Here is a 27,518-nt window from a genome sequence, read left to right on the forward strand (position 1 = left end):
ATAAATTAAATAGAATACTTCAGAATTTAAATTGGGGAATCCCATGATGATTTGTGTAAAAATTGGTAGTAAAACTTGGTAAAGAGCTTTACTTGAGGAACGAAGATTCTAGCGGAAATCAAAATTATGTAATCCTGAGACAATGACTAGACATGGAAAACAGACAAACACAACGAAGAACATAATCTTAAAATAACTGAACCATTGTCTACGCATTTCCTAAACTATTAAATTCCTAGATTTGTTCCTAAAGAGTAACTGTATAAACGTGATATTTTCTATCTTTAAAGAAACTATCCAGCTTCGTTATCATTGTGTTTTATGTCATAAGCAATATCTTTTTTCGGATTACTGATATCTTGGCGAAGAATTTCCAATGTCGTTATACTTATATAACAAAAAGATTTGCATAGCTATACATTGTGGAGTTCAATGATCATTTAATTACTCTATATTGAACTGTATATAACTGACAGTTTTATGTGGCAGAAATACAAAGTGTCTCTTAAGTATTCTCACGATGAACAACTTGTATAATAATGACACAAACAAACCTTTTGATAGTCTTATTTTCTTCCTCATCAATCAATGTCACTATAGTTGTAGCATTTTGTCATGTAACTAACCAACTGCCACTGATTTTAGCTGAGATTTTGGAAATTTGTTATGTTCAGGTTTGGCTGTATGACAAAGGTTGCTTCTTTATTTTAGATAGGTTACCATACTTGTGTTCAAACCATATTACTCATCTCGGGTGTTAAAATGTAATCCCACTCTAACTCTTAATGGCAAGGGCATTTTTGCACTTAATGTGGGTATCATTGATAATTCAGGGTCAGTTTTGCAATTATGTTGACCTGATATAAGGCAATATTCATTTATAATATTAGGCTATAGATAATAAAAAATAGGGGATGTGGTATGATTGTCAATGAGAGACAGTCATCCACAAAAAATCAACGAACAATTAAAGTTCTACAGGTCACCACATGGTCTACACATGGTCTTTTATAGTGGGCAAAACCCATACCATAAAGTATATGGCGGGATTAAACATGTTTGTGAGCGCTCAAGCCTCCCTAGGATAGTGGTAGGAAAATACAACAATATAACGAACTACAAAAATCTATTGAACTCGAGTTTAACTTTTGAGATAATTACAGACTACAAAAACCTTAACAAATATGACATTTTATACTAAATGTAAACGTTTCGATGAATTATACTGAACTAAATGTAGATCTTAGTTAACGTCGTCATATATATAGCTGATCATGGTTTACATTTTCATCCAATAACAGGTTAACCAGAAATATTCAAAGATCGGTCAAGAATTCGAACCAAATGAATTATCTTTTTGAAAGTTGATAAATTGGTAAGAACAAAATTTTGTTTTGGCTGATCTCGGGAAAAAAAAAACATTTTGCTGAGTACAGTGCCGAAACACGGGTGGAAGTTTTTCAACCTAGCAAAAATGACTTTCGCAACATAAATGACGACTGAATTTATCAAAGTATTGAGAGTAATTTGATCCGTTTAAATAAAGATTGTTCGTACATAAACAGGTTTTCAATTTTTATCTTATTACCAAGTACAAATTCATTGCAATACAGAGTGTGTAAATCTTAGTTTTGGTAAAAAAAATCTGCCTGACTAAAAATAGTTGCATAGTCATACAATGTCGTAAAGCAATTCCGAATGAACCAATGGTACGTATATTTTCCTTCTACAACTGATCAATTTAGAACCACTAATGTTAGAAAATGTATCTTTAAAATTCAAGTTAAAAACTTAAGGGATACTTTTGGACTTTTTTGTCAATATTGAGATTTAATCTGGAATTAGGCGAAAGAATGATAGGGATTTGTACATTGGTCATTACATTCTAGGGATTCCGATTGACGACAAATTTCGAACTGCTTTTTAGAATTACCCACCATTACTTAAATGAAATTAAAAAAAACAGTACAGCTTGGAACTGACATCATATACATAAATCATTGTTTGACTTAAAAAACAAACCTGATTAGATCTCTTTGCTGATTCATCCTAATTTTGATAACTTTTATTAGAAAAAACAAAACAAAACAAAACAAACAAACAAACAAAACAAAAACCAAACTACCGAACTCATACATGTAATCACAAATTAAGAGACTTATTTAAATACACGAACTGCCACAGTCTATAATAAACAAGGCAAATGAAAATAGCCATTATGTTCCTGACTTGGTACTTACATTTCAAGGCTACCCAGTGCTCCAGGCTAGAGTTAAAATACAAAAATGCTAGCCGGAAATTTAAATTACAGTTACCATATTGGTAACTGAAACAGTTATCAATATGATTTTCTGTAAGAGATTCACGAGTAAGTTAAACTTTTAAAGCATTTTTTATTGCAGACACTGATACAGATGATATAGCTTGTAAAAGATTTTAAATTTAGTTTTAAAGCAGAAGAATAGTTTGATAGGATTTGTCTACAACAAAAAAGACATGTACAGTGCAAACCTGTCTAAACCGAACTCTGAATAATCCGTAACACTAAGCTAAGTACTTTTTAAAGTCTTTTCACGTTAGTTTTAATATATTTTGAACTCTGGTAAACAGAACGCCTGTCTTAATCTTATAGGCCAAAAGTGTTTAAGTTAAAACAGGTTTCACTGTATAAAAGAAGGAAAACAAGACAAAAATAAAGAAAACGTGTTAATTTTTAATATTTTAGCTTTACAGTAATAAACGTTCGGTGTACATGCATATATGTACTTCGTAATGCTTTTAAAGTGACAATTAAACGCTGGAGAATCGTTTCTGGAAAAATAGTAGTTACAAAATATCTTGCTTATTCCCAGCATTCAATAATGACTAAAATGGTTATGAAGTAAAATAGTAGATTGATTATTACAAATAAATTCGGCAATTTCAAGCATTCGAGCCACAAAACTATCAGAGATAGAAAAAAAACATTTACTGAGACAAATAATCAGTTGTCGAAATTCACATCTCTGCAACATATTTAAAAAAAAAATACTACTATGAATATTCGTCGATATTTAGTCGCTAATAAAATTGGAAAATGCTAAAAGAAAAAAACTTATTATTAAATAACGTTCGAATATCTGCCTAAACAAGATCAAAACTGCCAATACATAACAAAATAAAAGGTGTGCCAATACGGAATTGAGCAATCCAATACGGCTTTTACCCATCAAATACGTCATATTGCCCCGGTTAAAATCCATATTGGCTGAGTTATTGGTCCTTGACTAGCAATATGGAAAACATTATGCAAAAATACTATACTATTACCAAATAGCACGCACGAAAAGTTCACTAACTTCGTTTTAAACATTTTGAAGTAGGCTGTCTTATAAAATATAAACATGTTTTGGCTATATTAGTGAAATGATTGCATTTTGCATTTTAAATTCCCTTAAATTATACTTAGCTGTCAAAAATTGAAAATAAAAAAAAAAGAATACCTAAAACAAGAACACTACTCCCTCTAAACTTCTTTAAACATTTAATAATATGTAAGCCTGGACTTTAAAGGAAAAATCATTATAATAAACGAATTAAAGTATATAGTTATGCTATGTTAATGAAATGTAAAAGATCAAATTATATCTTCCGCTGGGGTTTTCTGCCATTAAAAAAAAACCTGTGAAACTGATAAAAATATTTATAGTAAATCTATCAATTTTCACACCTTTGTTAAGTAATGAAAATTATAAGTATTACTTTCAAGTGTAAATATTTAAACATGATATGTTTTCTAATATGCAACTTGGTGGCTTGACCTAAGCAAATATCCTTTTGATTATTCCTTCTGAGTTTTGCCTAGGTTTTAATCAATTTATTAATTTTGTTATTACCCTTCATGAATTTTAGCAATGGGAAAATATGGAAATCAGGATTCGAATGGTATTCAAAATCATATAATCCCAAAACGACGGCTTCGGAAGCAGGGAAAATAGACACATATATTCAAGATTTGAAAAACCAAAATAACAAGTACAATAAAGCTAAAATGAGACACCCAGACTTTAAACTGGGAGCATGACCGATGTGCACCGGTAGCGTAAGCGTTCTCTGCTTTATTAGAAAGCTTACCTAACTGTTATGACGGAAGACGAAAGGAAAACTATGAAACGATGAATAAACCAGGTCTCATGGTGCATATGGATACACTCTAATGATACACGAGGTCATAATGACTTATGGCAGTGATGGCTTTAGACATCGTGTAGCAATTTAACCCTGTTCAAGAAGCCTAATTGTAGGAAGTCAAGGACGTAAAAAATTCTAGATAGTTTCAGCAAACTCTGACAGAACTTATGAGTTGTGATATGGAAACTCAGTACGCGGGTCCTGAATGGATGCTGAATAGTTGAATGGAAAATTAATGACACGGAATGAAAAAAATAAGTGAGTAATATAGTTTATTTCATTGAGTAGAGATAGTCTAATGACATGTAATTGAATCAGGTATCCGCCATTTATCAAGGATAGACCAACTGAATTTCTTGAAGTTAACTATATTACTCACGGAAATGGCATTAAGGAAAAAAAATACATTATGTGTATTTACACATGCGTAAATTGTTACAACAAATTAATATACTAGAAGCATTGTGGAGTTAGTTTATCATACTTCCTTAATACAATTAAGAATCGGTTGACATATAAAAGCATCGCTTCAATGTTCTCACGATGAACAACCTATCTATCGAATGATATAACAAACAAAATCTTTGATAGTATTATTTTCTTCCTCATCAATCAGTGTCACTCTAGTTACAAGATTCTGTCATGTAAATTATCAATAGCCACTGATTTAAGCTAAGATTTTGTAATCAAATATGTTTTTGTCCTGTTGTGGTCTTACTTCAGAATGGAGTGATACTCGTCCTAGCACTCTAACAAATAGGCTTCTGGAACAGGATTATGTTGCTACAAGATTGAGGTCATCACTACTGAAGTTTTATGGTCGTCATCATGAACTCGTGGATTGTTATGGTGTATCCATATGTACCATTAAAACTGATTTATTCAACGGGTCATAGTTTTCCTTTCCTCGTTTGTCTACCCCAGACTTGACTTTTTATGAACAACTCGGCAGGTGTTTCTAGAAAAGCAGATGACGCTTATCCTACCGATGAACCTGGTCCATGCTCCCAGTTTTAGTGGAGTCCCAGTTGCTCATTTACTTTGTATATATGATTTTAGTTGTTTATGTTCTTTAGTTTAAACATATTTTATTTGCATATAAACAAAAGGGATTGAACAAAAGTGAATCACACTTATGTTCTTTGTTGTGTATGTCTATTTTCCATGTCTGGTCTTTGTCCCTGAATTATATTCTTTTCATTACCGCTATAACCTTGGTTCCTGGTTCCCTTGATTACTCTTTTAGTACTAAAATGTTTGGTTCAATCAATTTATGACATCAAAATGGTAAATTTTACAAATATTTATTTCAAAGACTGTTTTTTCAACAGCGGAAGATTTTTGGCGGGTAAATGTTCTATGGTAATGTAAGGGAATTTTAGTTTTTCAATCTTGTGATCAGTGGATTAATGACTGTGAATGATGTTTTTTGTGGGAAAAAGTCCAAGAGTAAAATTACAGTATTCATTTCACACTGGGAATTACCGAAATTTGTAACACAGGAAACATTCAATAAATCTATGTTATCTATGATTTATTGATTGTTGGTGCTTAACGCCCAAGCAGCAGTACTTCAGTTATATTCTGTTCATATTATGAAACCCTACCTTTAGCACCTGCGCACAGTCTCTTTTCTTTCGCTGTCGCTTCGAGAAAAACACTCATTTAAAAACGTTTACGTGATGATTTAACGGCTGAAAGGTTATTTAATTGAAATCAATTACATAAATACACACATTTAAGACATACGATGACATAAGTAAACAAATTTAATCCAACTTCTATACGGGGAGGTTAAATGAAACAACCCTTACTTTGGCTTCGCCTAGGGAAATTTTTGTCACAAAATTACCGTATTTGTCATATAATAAAGAAATAATTCCTTTCGGGGGAAGCTTTGTACTCATTTTAACATGGTTTTGGCATTTATATTCTCATTTAACAACTCGCTATCGCTGGGTGTTAAATAATCGAATATAAATGCCCTACCCAGGTTAAAATGAGTACAAATCTACCCCTTCCACGAATTACTTCTGCTAAACAATGATAATTTGGACGTCATTAAATTGAACAAAAATAAGATGTTAATGAATTGATCTTTACATGACATTTGTACTTTCCTCACGTAAAGGTAGATCTTTGTCATTTTTATGTAAAGTTACTGCCTTCTCTTCGATGTTCATATTTGAATGTTCACAATAGTTTCGAATTATCCTTTACTCAGAGTGCCTTTCTTCGATCATATATATTACAGAAGAGACCTTCTTTAAAATTTAAATAAATGATCTCAGATACTGATGTTAAATGGAAACACTTACCCTATGATTTGTTTCATTCATTCAAACTTTCCAACAAAACCAATTGTTTCGCTTCCTGTTACGGGACGCTGAATGGGACTTTTGTGGTTTTGTACTCAAAATTCAATTTTGTACAGACAAAAGTGAATTTTGTTGAAAAAAAATGAATGCAGATTAACAAAATTTATAACATACTACAAATTTTCAATTTTGTGTCACAAAAGTCAATTCTGTGTCACAAAAAGTCAATTCTGTGTCACAAACTTCAATTCTGTGTCACAAAATTGAAAATGTGTAGTATGTTATAAATTTTGTTAATCTGAATTCAATTCAATTTCTCACAAAAGACAATTTTGTGTCACAAAATTCAATTTGGTGAGACGAAATTGAATTTTGTCACAAAAGTAATTTTTTATGCAAATTAGTTTACAGAATCATTTGGATATGCAAATGAATTCTCTCATCACGATTTTGTAATATGGTTTTTTCTTTAGATATAGTAACCGCAGGTCTCGCAGACGCAGGTTTCCGATTACTTCGAGCAACGTAAGGACGGTTAAGGCCATTCTAAGTAAAACAAATCTTTTAATTTGTGCCGCTTAAATGAAGTTTGTTCGCACATAAACAGTTTTCAAATTCTATCTTATTACAAAATACAAATTCATTGCAATATATCTGAGTTTCGGTCAAATAAATCTGCCTGGCTAAAAATGGTTGCATAGTCATACAATGTCGTAAAGCACTTCCGGATTAACCAATGACACTTATATTGTCCTACTACAACTGCATGATCAATCTAGAACCACTAATGTTAGCAAATGTATCTTTACAATATAAGTTTCAACCTTAAGGGACATTTTTGGATATTTTTGTAAATATTGAGATTTATCCGGAATTACGCGAAAGAATGATTGGGAATTGTACATTGGTCATTACATTCTAGGAATTTCGATTGACGACACATTTCAAAACTGCTTTTTAGAACTACCCACAATTACTTAAATAAAAATTTTAAAAACAGTACAGCTTGGAACTGACATCGTATACACAAAACATCGTTTGACTTAAAAAAAAAACAACAAACAGACTAGATCTCTTTGACGATTCAATCTTCAATTTTTAATTAGACATAACTAAGCAAAAAAAAATTACCAATTACCAAATTACCGAACTCATGCATATAATTACGAATTGAGGGACATACTTAAATACACGAACTGGCAAAGTCTATAATAAACAAGACAAATGAAAACAACCATTATGTTTCTGACTTGGTACTTACATTCCCAGGTTACACAGTGCTCCAGGCTATAGGGTAAATATACAAAAATGGTAGCCAGAAATTTAAATTACAGTTACCATATTGGTAACTGAAACAGTTATCAATATGATTTTCTGTAAGAGATTCACGAGTAAGTTAAACTTTTAAAGCATTTTTTATTGCAGACACTGATACAGATGATATAGCTTGTAAAAGATTTTAAATTTAGTTTTAAAGCAGAAGAATAGTTTGATAGGATTTGTCTACAACAAAAAAGACATGTACAGTGCAAACCTGTCCAAACCGAACCGAAAAGTGTATAATCCATAACACTAAGCTAAGTACTTTTTAAAGTCTTTTCACGTTAGTTTTAATATATTTTGAACTCTGGTTAACCAAACGTCTGTCTTAACCTTATAGGCCAAAAGTGTTTAAGTTAAGACAGGTTTCACTGTATCAAAGAAGGTAAACAAGACAAAAATAAAGAAAACGTATTAATTTTTCATATTTTAGCTTTACAGTACTAAATGTTCGGTGTACATGCATATATGTACTTCGTAATGCTTTTAAAGTGACAATTAAACGCTGGAGAATCGTTTCTGGAAAAATAGTAGTTACAAAATATCTTGCTTATTCCCAGCATTCAATAATGACTAAAATGGTTATGAAGTCAAATAGTAGATTGATTATTACAAATAAATTCGGCAATTTCAAGCATTCGAGCCACAAAACTATCAGAGATAGAAAAAAAAACATTTGCTGAGACAAATAATCAGTTGTCGAAATTCACATCTCTGCAACATATTTAAAAAAAAAAATACTACTATATTCGTCGATATTTAGTCGCTAATAAAATTGGAAAATGCTAAAAGAAAAAATCTTATTATTAACTAACGTTCGAATATCTGCCTAAACAAGATCAAAACTGCCAATACATAACAAAATAAAAGGTGTGCCAATACGGAATTGAGCAATCCAATACGGCTTTTATCCATCAAATACGTCATATTGCCCCGGTTAAAATCCATTATTGGCTTTCCATTATGGCTGAGTTATTGGTCCTTGACTAGCAATATGGAAAACATTATGCAAAAATACTATACTATTACCAAAATAGCACACACGAAAAGTTTTAAACATTTTGAAGTAGGCTGTCTTATAAAATATAAACATGTTTTGGCTATATTAGTGAAATGATTGTATTTTGCATTTTAAATTCCCTTAAATTATACTTAGCTGTCAAAAATTGAAAATAAAAAAAAACAATACCTAAAACAAGAACACTACTCTCTCTAAACTTCTTTAAACATTTAATAATATGTAAGCCTGGACTTTAAAGGAAAAATCATTATAATAAACGAATTAAGGTATATAGTTATGCTATGTTAATGAAATGTAAAAGATCAAATTATATCTTCCGCTGGGGTTTTCTGCCATTAAAAAAAAACTGTGAAACTGATATAAATATTTATAGTAAATCTATCAATTTTCACACCTTTGTTAAGTAATGAAAATTATAAGTATTACTTTCAAGTGTAAATATTCAAACATGATATGTTTTCTAATATGCAACTTGGTGGCTTTACCTAAGCAAATATCCTTTTGATTATTCCTTCTGAGTTTTGCCTAGGTTTTAATCAGTTTATTAATTTTGTTATACCCTTCATGAATTATAGCAATGGGAAAATATGGAAATCAGGATTCGAATGGTATTCAAAATCATATAATCCCAAAACGACGGTTTGACAGGAAAAATAGACACATATATTCAAAGAGTAATCAAGGGAACCAAGGTTATAGCGGTAATCAAATCAAAAGAATGTAATCCAGGGACAAAGACCAGACATGGAAAACAGACATTCACAACAAGAACATAAAGTAACTAAAATCATACATACAAAGTAACAAAAGTAAATGAGCAACTCGGACTCCACTAAAAACTGGGAGCATGGACCTAATGCACCGGTAGGATAAGCGTCCTCTGCTTTTCTAGAAACACCCACCGAGTTGCTCATAAAAAGTCAAGTCCGGGGGAGATAAACGAGGAAAGGAAAACTATGACCCGTTGAATATATCAGTTTTCATGGTGCTGATGGATACACCATAACGATCCACGAGTTCATGATGACGACCATAAAACTTCTGTAGTGATCAATTCAATCTTGTAGCAACATAACCCTGTTCCAGAAGCCTATTTGTTAGAGTTCTAGCGCGATACAAAAAGTCTGCGTAGTTTCGGCAAGCTCTGATATAACGTATGAGTTGTGATATGAACACTCCATACGCAGGAGCCGAAGGGATGTTGCCACAGATGAAAGGAAAGTTAACAATTCTGAATGAAAAGTCATCACGTTTGTAGTAAAGTTTGGTCAATAGTTTTCCTTTACCGTCGATTTCTAAGTGTAGGTCAAGATATGAGGCTGACTTCACAGTGTCTGTAGTATCCTTTATCTCAAGTTCTTTTGGGTAGATGCGATGTATCAAACCCCCGAAAGTAGGATTGTTTAAAGATAATACATCATCTATATAGCGGAAACTGAGATTGAAGGGTCTAGCCAAACGATAGTCTTTCTTTCTGATCAGATCAGCTATAAAGTCAGCCTCATAAGAGTGAAGGAATAGGTCAGCAAGTAAAGGAGCACAATTTGTTCCCATTGGAATGCTGACCGTTTGTTGAAAAACACGTCCACCACACTGGACAAATATGTTGTCGATTAAAAATTCCAGCATTTTGTAAACATCTTCCTCTGTATATTTGGAAGATGATTTGGAATTATTCTTACAAAGTATGAGGAATCTCTAATATTCAAGAATTATTCAAGAATTTAAAAAACCAAAACAACACGTACAATGAAGATAAAATGAGACACCCAGACTTTAAGCTGAGAGCATGACCTATATGCACCGGTAGCGTAAGCGTTCTCTGCTTTTTTTTAGAAAGCCGACCTAACTGTCATGACGAAAGACGAAAGAAAATTTATAAAACGATGAACAAATCAGTTTTCATGGCGCTTATGGATACACTGTAACAATACGCGAGGTCATAATGAATGACCCTAACACTTTTGACTGTGATGACTTTAATCGCGTAGCAATTTAGCCCTGTTCAAGAAGCCTAATTGTAAGTAGTCTAGGACAGAAAGAATTCCGCGTAGTTTCGGAAAGCTCTGACATAAGGTATGAGTTGTGTGATATGGAAACTCAATACGCAGGTTCTGAATGGATGCTGAATAGATAAAAGAATAAAAAAAAATAAGTGAGTAATATAGTTTATTTCATTGAATAGAGATAGTCTAATGACATGTAATTGAATGATAATAACCTGCTAAAATGTCTTAACTTTCTTTACATCTCGTTTCCTGCGGGGTGTTCATCAGGTATCCGCCATTTATCAAGGATAGACCAACTGAATTTCCTGAAGTTAACTATATTACTCACGGAAATGGCATTAAGGAAAAAAATACATTATGTGTATTTACATATGCGTACATTGTTACAACAAATTAATATACTAGATGCATTGTGGAGTTAAATCATCACACTTCTTAAATACAATTAAGAATCGGTTGACATATAAAAGCATCGCTTGAGTATTCTTAATATGATCAACTTGTCGGGCAATTTAGCCTCCTGTGGCGGAGCGCACGTTCCTTCTATCGAATACCACAGCAGTATTCTTTAACGTGCGAGGATCTTGGCATCTTTCCCGACACGTTGCACGTTTATGGCTTCCGTATTATGACCTGACGACCCCAGCATGTAGTATGCCTGAGGAATCCCATTCCACGCAACCAAGTTTCTAAGTGGCCTTTAACGACAAACTTAGCGCTTCTGTGGGCCTATTCTTTTGACACCCAAATCCGCACGGGGCGGCTCTATTATTTATGTTATAATTGTATCATTCTACTTGTTTGCTTGTATTCTTCAACCTTGTGTCCACTCCATGCAAACATATAATCTGATGTTAATTTTTGTTGATATTTGAAGCTTTATAAGTCTTTTAAGTGTTAAACATTACATATCATATATTTAGATGAAAATGTGTCTTTTTATATATGCATAACAAGTGTTTGTTTAAACCCTACATCATCTACCCTATATCGCATACCCTTTATCACTTTTCTAGACCTATATCGAATGCCCTATATCACACTTCTAGAACTATATCGCATATCCTAAATCACATCCCTACTGTGAACACTTGAAGCGAGATGAGGTCAGAGAAACCGATAGTTTTATTGAAAGTATGAGAAACGCCAACACAGTTCCAAAACGAGCACTGATGTAAACAAATTCAAGCAGTGTTTAGGGAACTAAAACGAGTGTCGGAAAATTAAAACTTTGTCAACCCCGGAACTTGATTTGTATATTGACAGATTTTTCATAACTGCTAAGAAGCTAAATGCCGAGATATACGAACCAGTATCCTTGAAGAGTACACACTGAAGCATCAATACTTGAGAGAAAAACATTCCCCTTTCAACATGGTGGGAGATAAACAATTAAAACACTCGAGGGATGTTTTGAACTCTAAATGTAAAGAACTGAGACATTTTGGAAAAGGAAACTATCCCTACAAGGCTGACCCATTTACTCTAGGGGAACTCCAAATTTTGTATGACAAGAATTTACTTAGTGGAGGTATAGTGACTTAATTTTTTTACAAAATTTTATATTATGTTAGGCCTAACCAGGCATGAATCCAGGATAGGATTGCAGATTAGGGGTGATCGAAGCAAGGCACAGAAATTTTGGGTGAAGTATTTCAAAACTTTTTTTTGCCACTTTTAATCGAGCTTCCTGGGTGTGCCCATTGGATATAATGCCGTCTTGGGAGGCTTATTTATTTTGCTTGGTCGCCGCAGTGAGACATAAAAATCATATTTCACAAGACAACTTTATAGCAGAGCAATTATCTAAAAATATGCATGTATGATTAAACAAGATGTACATGTATTTCGTTACACAATATAAGTTTTTGACATTGTTGCAAGCATTCAGTTCATGTAGAGTCAACTGCAGCATTCATCCAGGCAGTGGTCTTCCCATTACCTGCCAAATCGTTGCCTCGCACACGCATTCCTTGCATATTTACACTGGAACTTTTTAACAACTTTATGTTTAGCTCTTTGTCAAGTTCACGTCCATAGGTACACACTTTGTTGTTTTTAATGGACTCATTTTAATTTTCTAGTCTAAATTGTTCATACAAATATATATCCTTTTAATGGTATTCAATATTGTGAAATGCTTTCTTTAGGTAATGCGAAACCCTTACAAATACGATGTACATGAAAACAGTAGGCATTTCGGAATGAGATATCGTAAGGAATATGAAAATCTTAAGTGTGCAAATGAAGACCACTTCAGTAGATGAAAGGTTTTGGAATACACTCAAAGAGCAACAAAGACTAGGACAGGTGTGACTAATGATGTAAGATCCTTTTGACATACACAAAAATAATTTAATTATGTCAGGTATTAGTTTAAACCTAATGACAGCTTTAGAAAACTGTTTGTAACACAAAATGACAACTAACACATATGTCTAGTTTCAATAGTTTGTTTTTCATTTTCATATTGATCAGGCAGGGTACAGGTTCATTTTATAATAAAAAAGTGTAAATAAAGGGTATCCAAATAAATTATCTTTATAAATATTATATCAATCAAATTGTATTTTATTTCTAGAAAAATCCTAGATGTCCAGTCAAGATTTACCTTATATATGCGAAAAAACGACCGGAAGCCATGAAAGACCCTGCTTTAAAATTATACGTTGGAAATAATAAAAGAAATGGTAGAAGTGATTCTTGGTATGTTAATCAACAAATTGGATAGAACAAATTGTCAAAAACATGTGTCAGGAATCAGAGATTCAAGGGAAAAAGGTTAATAACTGCAAAAGAAAAGCTGCAATAGCTATACTTGTCCTTGCTGGAATAGATTCATCATGTTGCATACGGGCACACTTAATTTGCAAGAAAGAAGACACAAAAGTATTCATGTAAATCAATTATTATTTGTGCTTAATCTTAGAGTTTTTAGGTTCGTTGTTTCTAAAAATAAAGTTGTCAACATTCATTAAGGGAACAAAGATTCTAGCGGAAATCAAAAGAATGTAATCCATGGAAAACTGACACACACAACAAAGAACACAAAATAACCAAAATAATACGTTCAAAGTAACAAAAGTAAATGAGCAACTCGGACTCCACTAAAAATGGGGTGCATGGAGCGGTTCTGATTTTCTAGAAACAACCATCGAGTTGCTAAAAAAAAATCAAGTTCAGGGTAGACGACAGAGAAAAGATAACTAAGACACATCGAAAAAATCAGTTCTCATGATGCAGATGGATACACCGTAAAGCTTAACAACGCTCATTATGTTTTGAACGACTGTCTACAGAAGAACAATATCACGATATAACATTATAGATACAGTGAAAATGAAACCTTTGATTTACATTTCTATAGTATCTTCTGTGTTGACATGACTTGGTCCCATATTCCAAATAAATAATTAGCAGAAAACAAAAGAGAAGTCGAGCACATGTTTTATTAGATGGTCCTTGCTCCGATAAGGAAAAATGAAAAGGTATTCTATATAAAATAAAATCTTATTTTGTTATTTTTAGAACTGAAGTTCAGGGAGTTTGGTGAGACAATGAGAGGACACAAATAGAATTATAGCATATAAAATTTATGATTTAAGCCAAATTGTTAAATGTGATTCTCTATTTATGTTTGTTCCTATTATATCTTAACTTTTGACATAACATATGAAGGCATGTTCATACAGTGTTTATATTTTAAAATGTCAAAGTTAAGCTGACTAGAAAACATATTTAATGGACAATTGATATATTGTTACTTATTTTACTTATTGGATTTATTAACTTCAGTAACGATACATGTCTATATACGTCAACTAATGTGCTTTAAAATGTAAATTTCATTCTCTCAAAAATACACAAAATATATCTCTCTTATTATAGCTAATGATTCGACGAATTCTTATAATTGAGCTATAATGTTGGTGATTTTCTTTTACAAACTTTTATACAAACTATAAACTATAAAAAGAATTTTCGCTTTTTTTTTTTTTTTAAGTTTTAGTCATTTCAAACGAAAACAAGGGGGAAGTTTTCGACATTTTTTGCTTGTTACTCTGAAAAAAAAACCCTGTATTTCAAAATATGTTTTTGTCAATCAACCCTTTGAAAGAGTCCTTTAAAAATATTTTGCTGTATAAAGATTTTTGTTAAAAAAAATACCTTGATTTTCAATAATCTAAAGATTAAAAAAAAATCAAATGGTACCAAAATAACATTTTCTATCAATTTGCAACAGGATTGAGAAGAAGCCCGGTGTAAACGTATGTTCTACTTACATGTAAAGGCCTTGTATAGCTAGAGGTTATTACGTAACAGAGCATAAATTCGTAGCAATGGTACTGAGACAAATTATTATTTACGCACATATATTGTATACATCAAAGTTTAATATGTATTACACGTTCCAGTAAAAATGGACTTGGTATTTGAAAAGGTTCCAGTTTCCTCTGTTACTTGCGACGTTTTAACAAATGAATTATATGTTAGACTCATATTTGTATCATGGGACAAGAATTATTGTGTCAGATTGAATTGGGATAAATATGTTGTTGCCTTGTGTATGTATCTCTATGGTGGCCATCAATGACATTCATTTACACGTTAGGAATGGTGTTGATTTCTCAATGAGACTTCCTTTCGCATTATTTGAATGAATATACTATTATACCGAATAGAAATGAAGCGTGTATTGTCCTTTTTCGTGTTATGTTGTAAATACAGAATGGTGAAATCTATACTCTGGTCTACAAAGTAGTTGTATGAAAGTCATTAAAAGTATCGTACGTGAAATGTTTTGATGATGATAAAGCTAATATTCGGAACATTTTTAAGTGTATTTGTGACTGTTTTCAATATTATATGTTTAGTAGTATTTTTTAAAAGCGGGAATATCCGAAAACGACGTTTCTTAAGGTTGGTTGTGTGTCTCAGTTTAAGCGACGCTGCAACTGGATTTTGTATGGTATATGTATAGTTCATCATTTATTTCAGTGACAATACCTACCCATTTATTTTTCAGTGTAACTTAAGTAAAGATATTCCCAGACTTTTCAAATATCTTTGGAGCAATTAAATGCTACTTTTGTAACCAGGAAAGTTATTATCATTTCTCTGACCTCATGGCACGCGACATTTGTTGGGTTTCTAGTGTTCATCGTTTCAGCAATCGTACGGTTTTGTTTAAAAATATACCAAACCCATCTCCATGTAATTTGGTGTATACGATATCGTTTGATGTACTTATAACATATTGCCAGCAATATCTTTTTAACTGTAAATGTCGTTTTATATTCAATAAGTATTTATCGAGTAAATCGTTATTTACGGAAAAGGAATGAAAACCCACAGATGACAGACCAACACAGAAAAAAACAATAAAGAATATGAAGCAAAGATGGAACGGAATGTGATGACATTAGCAGTTATAATTTTAGTTACTATAGCATCTTCTGATCCAAGATTCTGTGAAGTACTGCTTAGTATTTCTATTTTTAATGATTCTGTGACATGGACGCATGACTTAGGAGATATATTTGTTATAATCAATCCGCTGTTTGATCCTGTGATATTTTCATTCAGAATCGACATGCTAAGGAAAGAACTAGCAAAAATATTTTGCAAATATAAATTGAAGCCTACTATTGCTCCAGAAACCATCGTTCACAGTACCACTACACGGGCAAATATTACAGAACCAAGATAAGGTACAGCCCCATTTTAAGTGCAGAGCAAGCCATTTATAGTCATATTTTATACACTCATGATATGTACTGTTTGGAAACGTCACAAGGGTATAAAAATGATATTTTTTTTCAAACTTTCATGTAATCTTATTGTTGTCAACACTTGTTATAAAACATATCTTTTTTTCATGTTTATATTGGTAGAAATGTGAGAAAGGTAATCTAGATAGTACAACAGGTAATATTATTGTTAATTGTATTGTCTCTTAATTCCATACAGAATTGAACCTTTCAAATTCACCAAACCTGGTTCTGTTGATGAAATTATGGTATGATCAGGTAATCTATGCTTTAATGAATCTATGAATACCTCGTAAGTACTCTCTCCGATTATAAAGAGAGTTCCAATTCCTTCTGCAGATTCTCTGGCTAAAATTTGTTCAATTATTTTAATTGAGTGTTCTAAAGAATCCTGGCAAAATGACTTAAATAGCCCAGAAGAAACAACAATTTTGTCCATTGATATTTTTAAATCTCTTGAAAATGATGATTCATCGACAATGTGCTGTAACTCGTCATCTGTAATCTCTCTTAATATTTCAAACCATGCTGGTGGGACTCTGATTAAAACTCTTTGATCATTTAAGGGTCGGAATGAATTGAACTTTCTTTGAAAATCGTTAACAAGTTCTCTATATTGTGACGGGTATGTTTCTTTTACCCTTGTTATTACATCACCACCAAACAACCTGCTTAAGAAACTATAAAACTCTTGGAATATCTCCGGAATATCTTTCACATAACTTCTCAAAAGTCGAACGTTATTCTTTGAGTGCACCTTTATGACGTTAACTTTAAGAATATTACCTAAAGAAAAAGGAGAATAATTGTCAATATTTTTGTCAAAATTTTGAATTTGTAGTCAGTATGGTACAACCCTTTAAGAAAATAAAACACTCTTATGCAGGAGGTAAAGTAAAAGGAGCTTGGTCAAAATGAAGAACAGTATATTCAAATTTTGAAAAAAGACAAGATCAGAAAAAAACAGCATCAATTACGTTAATAGATTAAGATAATACGCACAGAAACTGAAGAATTAATGAATAAACAGAAAGCATGAATATGAAACATTTTCTTTTCATTGAATTATTTACACACCACAAGTTAGCTCTATCTCAATCTAAACAAAATTAGACCTATAAATTGTTCCATTCAGTCACCGCATGTAGGATCCAACAACACCCCATTCAACTTTATGTTCATATGACCCTCCTGATCAGCCTATCAGAATTACTCTGTCATAACTTTACAACATTATTCGATGAGAAAAACATGAGGTTTCTGAAAAGGTCATCTGAACAGAATGTATGATGGTGTGTTGTTAGATCATACATGAAGTGACTGGAAATAATCGATAGCTGCAATTTTAATTAGATTGCCTCTTTTCAGACCTTAAACTGGACAAACATTAAACAGTGCATTGCTGATATAAAAAAAACCTCAAGAACCTTAAATCTGTTTTTGTTCTTTTGAATGAAGTCATTTTATTATACGTGTGCAATCTTATTCTTCATAAGACATTATTTACCTTCGAAAGTCAAAACAATACTTCTACAACTGTTATCTAGTTTTGGTATCTGAAGTTCGTTGTACAGATATGGAGCATGACTAACAGTTTCAAAATACAACATTGTAGACTCATGTTCCTTTATACAAGTTTGTGCTGCCTTTGTCACGGAGATCTGCAAGATGACGTGGAACTAGATTAATGGTTATTATCACTCTTCTTTTTTATCATGTTTTGACCTCCTGTTCAAGTAAAAACATACAAACAATTCTGGATGTGTAATAAAGGTAAAAAATCAAACTCTCTAAAATATATATTGTTAGGAGCTTAATTCATATAGTTACATATCTTTGAAAAGCACAATCATTTCACATTATTTCACTTGTTAAGTTCCTATATATAGTTTGTTACCTTCTCTAATGCATTTTGAAGTAGTAGACATTGTTTGTCTGCCCAATGCGCAGGTACTGGAAGCAACCAATGAATATCTTTATTTGTAAAGACCTTCGTTTTTTCTGATACCATTTCTTGTACCTTCGATACGATCAACCGAAAGTATTCTGGTATTACATCTATAATCTTCATGGTTCTGTTTTTGTTTTTATAATCCGAAATTTCCATATCCATAAAGTACTGTAAAATATAATAAAATACAAGTAGAAACCTTCATCATACAACGTTGTTATCATATTTTTTTTTATGTCGGATGTTCGTGGTACACCTTGAAATTACATACGACAGATACGATCTAGAATTTTTTATTAAGTGATTATTTTTGAAAGGAGGAAAGCAAAAGAGTTTGGAATAGTTAGGAAAAATTTCAAAATTCACAATGGTGCAATGCATATACTGTAAAAAGTTATAACAATTGTCGTTGTTATGTCATGACAGCTAGACAAATCGACTATTGCATAGTATAGAGAAATCAGTCTTAAAACGAGGTATCCGCGAAAGATCTGCGTGACGACCGTTTTGGCGACGAGCAACTGGTAACAAATCAGTATGTCCATTGCGTAGTAGCATGAAGTGAGCAGCGCAAACTTGACCAGACATCATATAATACGATAAATGGAACCATCGAAAGACCAAATACAATAGCTACACGTCACAATGATCTAATATCAACCCAATCGAATGTCGAGAATTATCTACGTTGTTACGCATATCAATAACATCTTTTGTTGGTTCCACTCATCGTGTCATAGAAACAGCTGAAAGCTTTATTATTTTCCTCTTATAATTTTTGCGATTTAAATAAGAGTTCGAGCATAACAACATCTTTTTCATCCTGAAATCAGATGCAATTGTTATCTGTTTTTTTTTGTTTGCATTCGTTGCCACTTCTTTATTTAAAGACTTCCCCAATTGAGAATAAAAAGTAGTATACAAAACAAGACTACATAATAGCTGGAAGATAGAGTTGCAAAAAAACTAAGCATAAGAGATATTGATAGTAAAACATAGCATGGAATATTGATCATGAGTTTTTTTGTTTTTTGTTTTTTTTTTTAATAATACATAGGCTTAAGAGCAAATGTATACGAATATTGTTAAATGATTGTCCTCATTAGTTACCTCTAACACGTAGATATCTTTCAAAAACTGCTTGAAAAGGTACCATTTGTCTTTTGCCTCTTTGTCTAATTTTGAGTTGTAAAAATATTCTGCGTCATATCCAATGCTGTGAGCAGTTTTTTTCACGTCAAATAAAATTGTTGTCGGTGTAATAGGTTTCATTGTTCCACTCTCCTTATCGATCCAATCAGAATATAACAGGCCTTGCCCTTGGGTGGCATAATCTTTCCCAAATGTGAATGCACACCCAGTGTAGAAAGGGCCTATATCCATCACTGCTAGCACATTGAATACCTAATTTTGAAATGAATTAATTGTAACAGCATCAATATAAGGTACATACAAACAAATTAAATATAAAATCTTCACTCCATCATCAAATTTACCTAAATTTTACGTCACTAGAACCATTATGGTTGACAATCATATCCCGTAATAAGAAGAAGAAAGAAAAGTAAGGTTCCAATAGATTTACTAATAGCAAACAAAGAAGACAACAACAACAAGATAAAACATGAATTGTATTTATCAACTGATCCTAACAAATTCAAATGTTTACTCACCTTAACACTTTTAGATATGCTATTAGTCCGTGTGAGTGTGTTCTCGTATACAACTTTTGGTTGAACTAGCTTCAGTAAAAATATTAAAGAGAATACAAAATCTGTTTATAAACTGATTAAAATTTGTAATTCATATTTCTATAATCACCATGAACTCTGTAATTAATGAATCGCCTTAATTAAATAACCAAAACATCAGTTCAAAAAAAGTCCGAGCCTAGGCTTGTTAAAACATAAATAAAAAAAAAATACGTGACACAAATGTATAAACAAAGGACTACTAGCATTTAACTGACTTACCAGCTCCAGACCAGTTGAAACCAACAAAAAGTTATACCCTCATCGTATGCAATATCAATCCTAATTCTTCCCATGCGAGGTGAAGAACCACGGAACAGCTTAAGTCTTACAATAAGGACTCTACCCATGTCATGCCGAAAATTGCTTTTAAATATAGTGTTTCAGTTTCTATGTAAACACAGTATGAGTGAATCAATATTAATACCAAAAAATACTATCTTGATTTAACAACTATATAGCTTACAAATGAGCATTTATCGTTATTCTACATACGATATTATTATTTCGACATGCTGTGTAGTAATTTCAGCATATTATATTGTAATTTTGACATAACTATATATTTATTCCAACATAGGATGTCGCAATTTCAACATAGCTTTATAGTAATTTCGACATACTGTGTCGTATTTTCGACATAACTATATCGTAATTTCGACATAACTGTATCGTAATTTCGACATTTGATGTCGTAATTTTGACATAACGTAATCGTTATTAGGACATAACTATATTGTTTATTCAATAACTATATCGTAATATTGTAACTCCCACATAGGGTGTCGTAATTACGACATTATTTTTTTTTGCTTAAGTTGCCCAAACAAACGATGCTTTTTCAGTCTACATATGCTATACTTTAACATAAGAACAATCTTTTCTGCTTTCAGATCTGCATTTTTCAGAAAATCATGCATTCATCTCCCACTTAAATCAACCGAATGGAGCCAAATCAAGAATGACAACTCTTGCAAAGTGCCAATTTCATTTACAATCTATATATATTTTTTTATCTCAAAAGTGCAACAACCAAACGAAAAACTAAGACTGGTTAATATGTGATCAGTAAGTGTTTCTGAACAAGAAATAAGACTGAATTCGGTGGGTTTTTGACATGCATGAATCCCCTTCTGTCTGATTTTTAGAAAGACTGATACTTAAATGATTGAATTTTGCCACTCACATTTTTGCAGTTATAGAAAAATGCATAGGAAACATGACTAAAACTTTAAGAAAATTAATTGTAGCTCACCTGACGTTTACTTAGTGTTTCGTCATTTGTCGGCTTAGACGGCTGTTGAGAATTTGTTTCATTAAAAATATTCGTTTCTTTATCTCCTTTTGTCTGAAATAGATAATATCTACATTACTTTTGACAGTACATTACATGGGTAAATCATGATGATTAAATACTTTACTTTTAACTAAATTCTAAACAAAATGACATTGCTACATGTACATGTATGTCGAGTATTTCTTCCAATTAAAAGTAAAATAGTTACTTAGTATTCGATTACTTTAATTAAAATGCTAGTTGCAAGATGAAACATTTGCTAGTTCGTTAGTTCACTTGATTAGCTTTGTGATTAACGAAGATATTAAAACGGAATGTGTTTTTTTAAATGAAACTTGACGCTGATTTGTCCCCCAAACGTTAACTCTGCAAGATGGCACAAAATGTTTTCTGACAAAATGAGTTATCCGCCTCCCCCCTCCCCCCCCCCCCCCCCGTGATATCAAGACTTCACAACTCAACAACAAACCAACACTCAATTTGACCAAGAAGCTCTACGATTAAAATATATGGCATAAACTTGAATTTCTTCTGGAGCATTTCCGGTTTTATCTGTCGCATATCTTACTAATGTCTGTAATCTAAGTTTCATGAAACAGGTTTCAAACAGCTTTACATTTTAGTTAATATGTCCATACATTATTAAATATTTTTTTTCTGTTATCGATTTTTTTTTCAAAATTACCTTTGACTCTTTCTTTTTTTCTGTAGCGTCAACATTTGCATTTTTCTGCAACACTGGATAACATTGTATCAGATAATTACTGATAATGAACAAATTATACGCACAAGAACATGTGACATATATTGTTATATTCGGGTTATGTCTTATGAGAGAGTCTGTGCATACGAAAAAAAAGCAGGCAGTGGGCAGCACATGACAAATTTTGTTTTAAAAAAAACATTCACCCATTTCATATTATAAATGCACCCTTTCTCAAAGATGAATATTAGTTGTTAATTATCTTTCGTCGATTATAGAGAAATAAATTACATAGAATGCATTGAAATTCATTGAAGAAAGGGAAATAAGTCTTTAATTTGAGCAAAATTTGGTTGCTTTGTTAGGGAACCATAACATAATTTTTGAGCCATCCATTGTCGATATAAAACAAAAAAAAATAAATTATAAAATATGAATTACATTAGAACAAAACATTCAGTGGCATGAAGGATCAAATTTGATCAAAGCTGATTCCTAGGTAGTACTAGTATAGTAAAATGATCGCAAACACTTAATATAAGTTGTTTAAGACGAGATTTATGACGTAATTCCAGAAATAACAGTATGCATTTATGTAAATTGTACACAAACCTTTTATAATTTCTGCAATTTTTTAGGATGGATTTTGTGTGGAACGGAAGTGGCCACACATCTCTTGACTCATGATATTTTTACGCGAGTTGTTACTGAAAATTATACACAAAATATATGAAGCACGAGAGTCAACACGCATGTGGCCATTCTTAAAAGAGTGAAAAACTGCACAAAAATTGGTGTTTTCCAGGCTTTTTAACAAATGTTTCCCAATCTAGCCAAGTTTAAAGGGCATATATGACTGTATAAGTTCAAAATATGACCATAAACCAATCAAATCAACTATAAAACACATTAAAGAGCTGTAGAAACTCGTCTGAAATCGCTGAATGGAATTCAATGAACTTTTTGCAGATTCTTTATTACAGGATGCCATTGTGCACCTCCTATTTTGATTTCCCTCTGAATATTTTTTAGGGGTTTCCTGCTTCAATATATATCACTTGTCGACCAAGGGGGGCCTTCTTGTAACCCGTAACTCATCTGAAAACGCTGAATATAATTTGATTTATTACATTATGTCACTGTGCACCTCCTATATGTTTTTTTTTTTCATCAGACTGATTTTTCGGGTTTTCTGTTGCAAAATATTGACTCTGACATTTGTTGATCAAGAAAGGACCTTCTTTAATCCACAACTCCTCTGAAACCGCTGAATAAAATTTGATAAAACTATCACAGATTCTTAATTACATGGTGCTATTGTGTACGGGGCGCCGAATGGGACTTTTGCGGTTTTGTACTCAAAATTTCATTTTTGTACAGACAAAAGTGAATTTTTTTCAACAAAATGAGTTCAGATTAACAAATATATAATAAATTTTCAATCTTGTGTCACAAAAGTCAATTCTGTGATAAAAATTCAATTCTGTGAGACAAATCTCAATTTTGTGTCACTAAAATCAATTTCGTGATACAAAAGTCTATATTGTGTCACAAAAGTCTATTTTGTATGCAAATTAGTTTACAGAATCTTTTGGATATGCAAATTAATTCTCTAATCACGATTTTGTTAGGTTTCTCATTGGCTATAGTAACCGTGGCTCTCGCAGACGCAGGTTTCCGATTACTTTGAGCAAGGACATATCATATGGGTGATGAGCTATTCTGCAAAAGTAAGTAATATATAATTCAGTATTACTTTCGCAGAATAGCCCATCAACCATATGATATTGCTCGAAGTAAAAGGAAACCTGCGAGAGCGCTGTTACTATACCCAATGAAAGACCTTCTTACAAAAAATCGTTATGAGAGAGAATTCATATGCATACCCAAAGGATTTTCTAAAATAATTTGCATACAAAATTGACTTTTGTAACATTATCAACAATCAACCTACATGAATAACACCTGGGGTGGCCCTTGGGGTTATATAGGAGTTTCATTTTGATACGGTATGTGATGCAGATTTTGACATGTAATTAATATTCAGTCCATACACTTTTAATAGAAAAATAATAAACACATTTCACGGAAATGTTTTTAATAATCATATAAGGAACAGTCTTTACCACGAATTATTTTTATTGAAAGCTAAATTCATACAGGTACATTGTATCTGAAAAAAGTTACATGTTTCTACCAAAAAAAAAACGAAAAATACCATCAAAGAGAAGACATACATAGACAAACATCTCCAAGAAGACATTAACCAACACAAGGATAAACGACAAGAAAGAAAATAACAGACACAGTACTGAGCGGCCTTGCTGAAAGACACAGGCCGTTATTTACAAAGGGTGAGTAGTTCCTGTTTCGTGCTAGAGTACCGACCTGCTGTTAAATGATGGCCGTTGCCGGAAAAGAGGAAGACACTGTGCAACTAAAGTTGTTCAGTTGTCGTCCTGGAAACAGATGCCTTACAAAGATCATCGGGTTATCGTAACGATCGTAGAAGATTTGGTTCGATAACATATCCGATTTCCAATAGTCTTTGTGTGAGTCGCTCAACATTATATTCTCTCAAAACGTTTGATCTGTGAAATTTAAACTCTATACGATTTTAAAACAAAGAAATTATCGTCGTCATGCACATTTGCTGTTCAGGTTGTTATAGGCTTTCGAGAGGAAGGTCAAGATACAAGACAGACTTAGGTATGTCTGTATTGTCTTCCATTTTTAAACTTTTTAAAAATAGATAAGACGAAGATAATCACTAAAACTGAGCCCTGAATATAGTGGTCTTTGTAGGAATATGGGAACAGACCGATCAGCAGAGATGCACAGTTGGTGCAGCTTTCTTTTTTTTTATTCCTAATTTTATCATGATAGCTCAACAACACTACATGTACAATACATACCGACGAATTACTGCCCATTACTCCATAAAATCTCTACGACCTACTGAAAAAAAAATAAATATAGAAATAAGAAAGACTGCTGCTATAAAAAAATATCCAACCATTCGAGTGACCTTCATCTTCAAAAGCCTCTTTAAGTTTTGTTTGTTTACTTCAGAATAGAGGCTGTTTTCTAAATAGTTCATAGATTATAGCCATATGTAATGGACGTGACTTCGATCTGTTTACATGCACACATGGTTTTGCTATTATCAAGTGATTATCATGTGATTTCGTTATGGCTATAAATAGTAGTGAGCTGAGCTCGGTGTTTTACCGTTAACTGTTGAGTCTCTGTATTTTACATATGCTTAATGTGTTTGAAAACGAGATTGAGTTAATAACACATGAGTAAAAATCGTCGCAATGATTGGTCAATTCAGTAGGCATTTAGTATTTAAGCGCGTTCATCGGCGCGGCTTATCTCTTCTTCTACAGATAGCCATTCAGGTGTGTAGCACACCGTCTGTACACTGTAAGACTGTTACAATCTGCACGTTCTTTCCTCTTAACTTGTGTACGGTTAAGCCGTTTTCTCATAGGAATGTAACATTCCGAGAGAATACTTTGGTTTAGATTTATTCGGACCTTTCGGCTTCTTTATACACTAATTTATCATGAAATTATTTATACTTCTGGTTTTCTGTCGAGCTACAATTATGGCGCAGTGAACAAAAGTTTATGTCAGTCACTTCCAGTTGCATTGTTACACCGGTTAATTTTGAAGTTATTAAGCGTTATGCATTTTTAAGCGATATGCACCATTGTTTGTAGCAAAGGTTTTGTACTTGGTCAAATAAACTACGTGTTTCTAATGGAGTTTTGATTTAGACAGTGTTATAGTTACAGAGCCCAGTGCGCGAACGTACCACACAACAGGATGTCTTAATAAGGTTATTTAGTCTGAATATAAGTAGTTGATATACACACGTAAAATCTAAAAAAGCGAATACATTAGTGAATGTTCGAACATTTTCCATCATTTATTAAAAGAATAACACACTACTTATATGGTTAGATTGGTATTGCTGTTTTCTTAGTCAGATTTCAGTGTTAACTGGCCATTTTCACTGAAAAACTTGCACATACAGAAGGCTCCCGTTACACATAGATGTTGCCCTTGGTATCTTACTTTCACTATTTAAAATTAACGTCATAAACGTACCCTCGCTACAAATTAAACAATTTGTTCTCAGTTCTCAGTTCTAGCAATGCACATCAGAGCAAACTAAGGACAGTATTAAAGAGCTTTGAAGACTTGAGGAAAACTTGACTTCCCCGCCCCGCCCTCTCTGTTATTTCAAAGCTTACACCTCAGCCACACTCTGTGTCGAAGATACCTCTTTATTCAAACTCGTTAAACGGAAACAGCTTCAGCTGATTTATAATGAGTAGTGATCATACCCTGAGAATATTTTCCTATATCCTGTAAAACAGAACTTAAAAACTGGCGGGATGATACTAGTAAATCAGACGCTGATAGGTCTGCGGAGGAGATTGTTCACATGATTAGTTCTCAAACCGATATCTTCATTGTTTTCATACGCATGCACCCTTTAATTAACAAGCTTTCAAATAGAATAGGTCTGTTTTTTTCTAGTTGAAATACATAATTGGGCCATACATTTTCTTCTTGGGTTGTAATTCGGGGCTGTGTTATATCAATGGGTCATTTTGCTACAATTTAAATGTATATTTTATTGCTAAGACACACTTTACAATTATCACCAATTAATTTTCAAGTAGTGTCTTCTCTTGTCTTCACTTAATTCAAACTGATGTGACGGTAGAATAAATGAATGGTTATGTCTTTTGCAATAAAAAAATATATATGAATGTGATGGATTTTCTTGCTAAATATATGAAAGGGGATGCTTTTTCCAGCTCCAGTAGCACACACGTATCCAGTTTTAACAAAAGTGACCCCCCCCCCAATTTAAGTAACTAGATGTGTTGTATGTATTGCCATGACTCTCTTCCTTGACAGTCTATTTTTACCACACACTATACCTATCATTAAACTAATGGTAACAAATATAAATAACAACCATGAATCAAAAATGTCAATCATTTGTAAAGCAATTAAATGTAGTACTTACTTTGTTTATAAAGGGATCAACACTTGAAAACATAAAAAGGATGAAAATCTTGCACTTTCGATCGTTCCTGTTAAATTAGTCTCGGATATTGAAAAAATGATCAATGTTTGAGTGGTTTGTGGATATCAGATATTAGTACTATAAATAAGTTTAA

The 27,518-nt window shown here is 32.5% G+C and overlaps 1 protein-coding gene across 9 annotated transcripts; it reads right to left on the minus strand.

Moving 5' to 3' along the window:
- Positions 1-16,659: 16,659 nt before the first annotated feature.
- Positions 16,660-27,507, minus strand: LOC148605524 (heat shock 70 kDa protein 12A-like). Of its 9 annotated transcripts, XM_088547697.1 has the most exons (10): positions 27,365-27,507; positions 25,227-25,269; positions 22,294-22,338; positions 21,565-21,659; positions 20,534-20,552; positions 20,234-20,302; positions 19,671-19,964; positions 18,507-18,728; positions 18,117-18,270; positions 16,660-17,395 (listed from the first exon to the last, which is right to left on the minus strand). In XM_088547697.1, exons 2-10 carry the CDS (start codon positions 25,242-25,244, stop codon positions 16,779-16,781), a joined length of 1,533 nt encoding a protein of 510 aa, XP_088403823.1. In that variant the 5' UTR covers positions 25,245-25,269; positions 27,365-27,507; the 3' UTR covers positions 16,660-16,778. The 9 variants fall into 9 exon arrangements, with proteins under 9 accessions (XP_088403823.1, XP_088403824.1, XP_088403825.1 ...); XM_088547698.1 differs by lacking the exon at positions 20,534-20,552 and having other exon boundaries at positions 21,567-21,659; XM_088547699.1 differs by lacking the exon at positions 22,294-22,338 and having other exon boundaries at positions 16,661-17,395.
- Positions 27,508-27,518: the final 11 nt, after the last annotated feature.

This window comes from Perna viridis, chromosome 10, assembly GCF_037379345.1.
Source record: "Perna viridis isolate PV_CMFRI_1.1 ecotype Kerala chromosome 10, ASM3737934v1, whole genome shotgun sequence".
NCBI classification, from domain to species: Eukaryota; Metazoa; Mollusca; class Bivalvia; order Mytilida; family Mytilidae; genus Perna; species Perna viridis.

Bases quoted from the DNA above. Each gene is read 5' to 3' on its own strand.
- LOC148605524 (XM_088547697.1), bottom strand. The intron at 21,660-22,293 runs GTAATTTTGAAA...TATCTATTTCAG, and splicing joins AAAAAAAGAAAGAGTCAAAG to ACAAAAGGAGATAAAGAAAC. The intron at 19,965-20,233 runs GTGAGTAAACAT...TTTCAAAATTAG, and splicing joins GCATATCTAAAAGTGTTAAG to GTATTCAATGTGCTAGCAGT.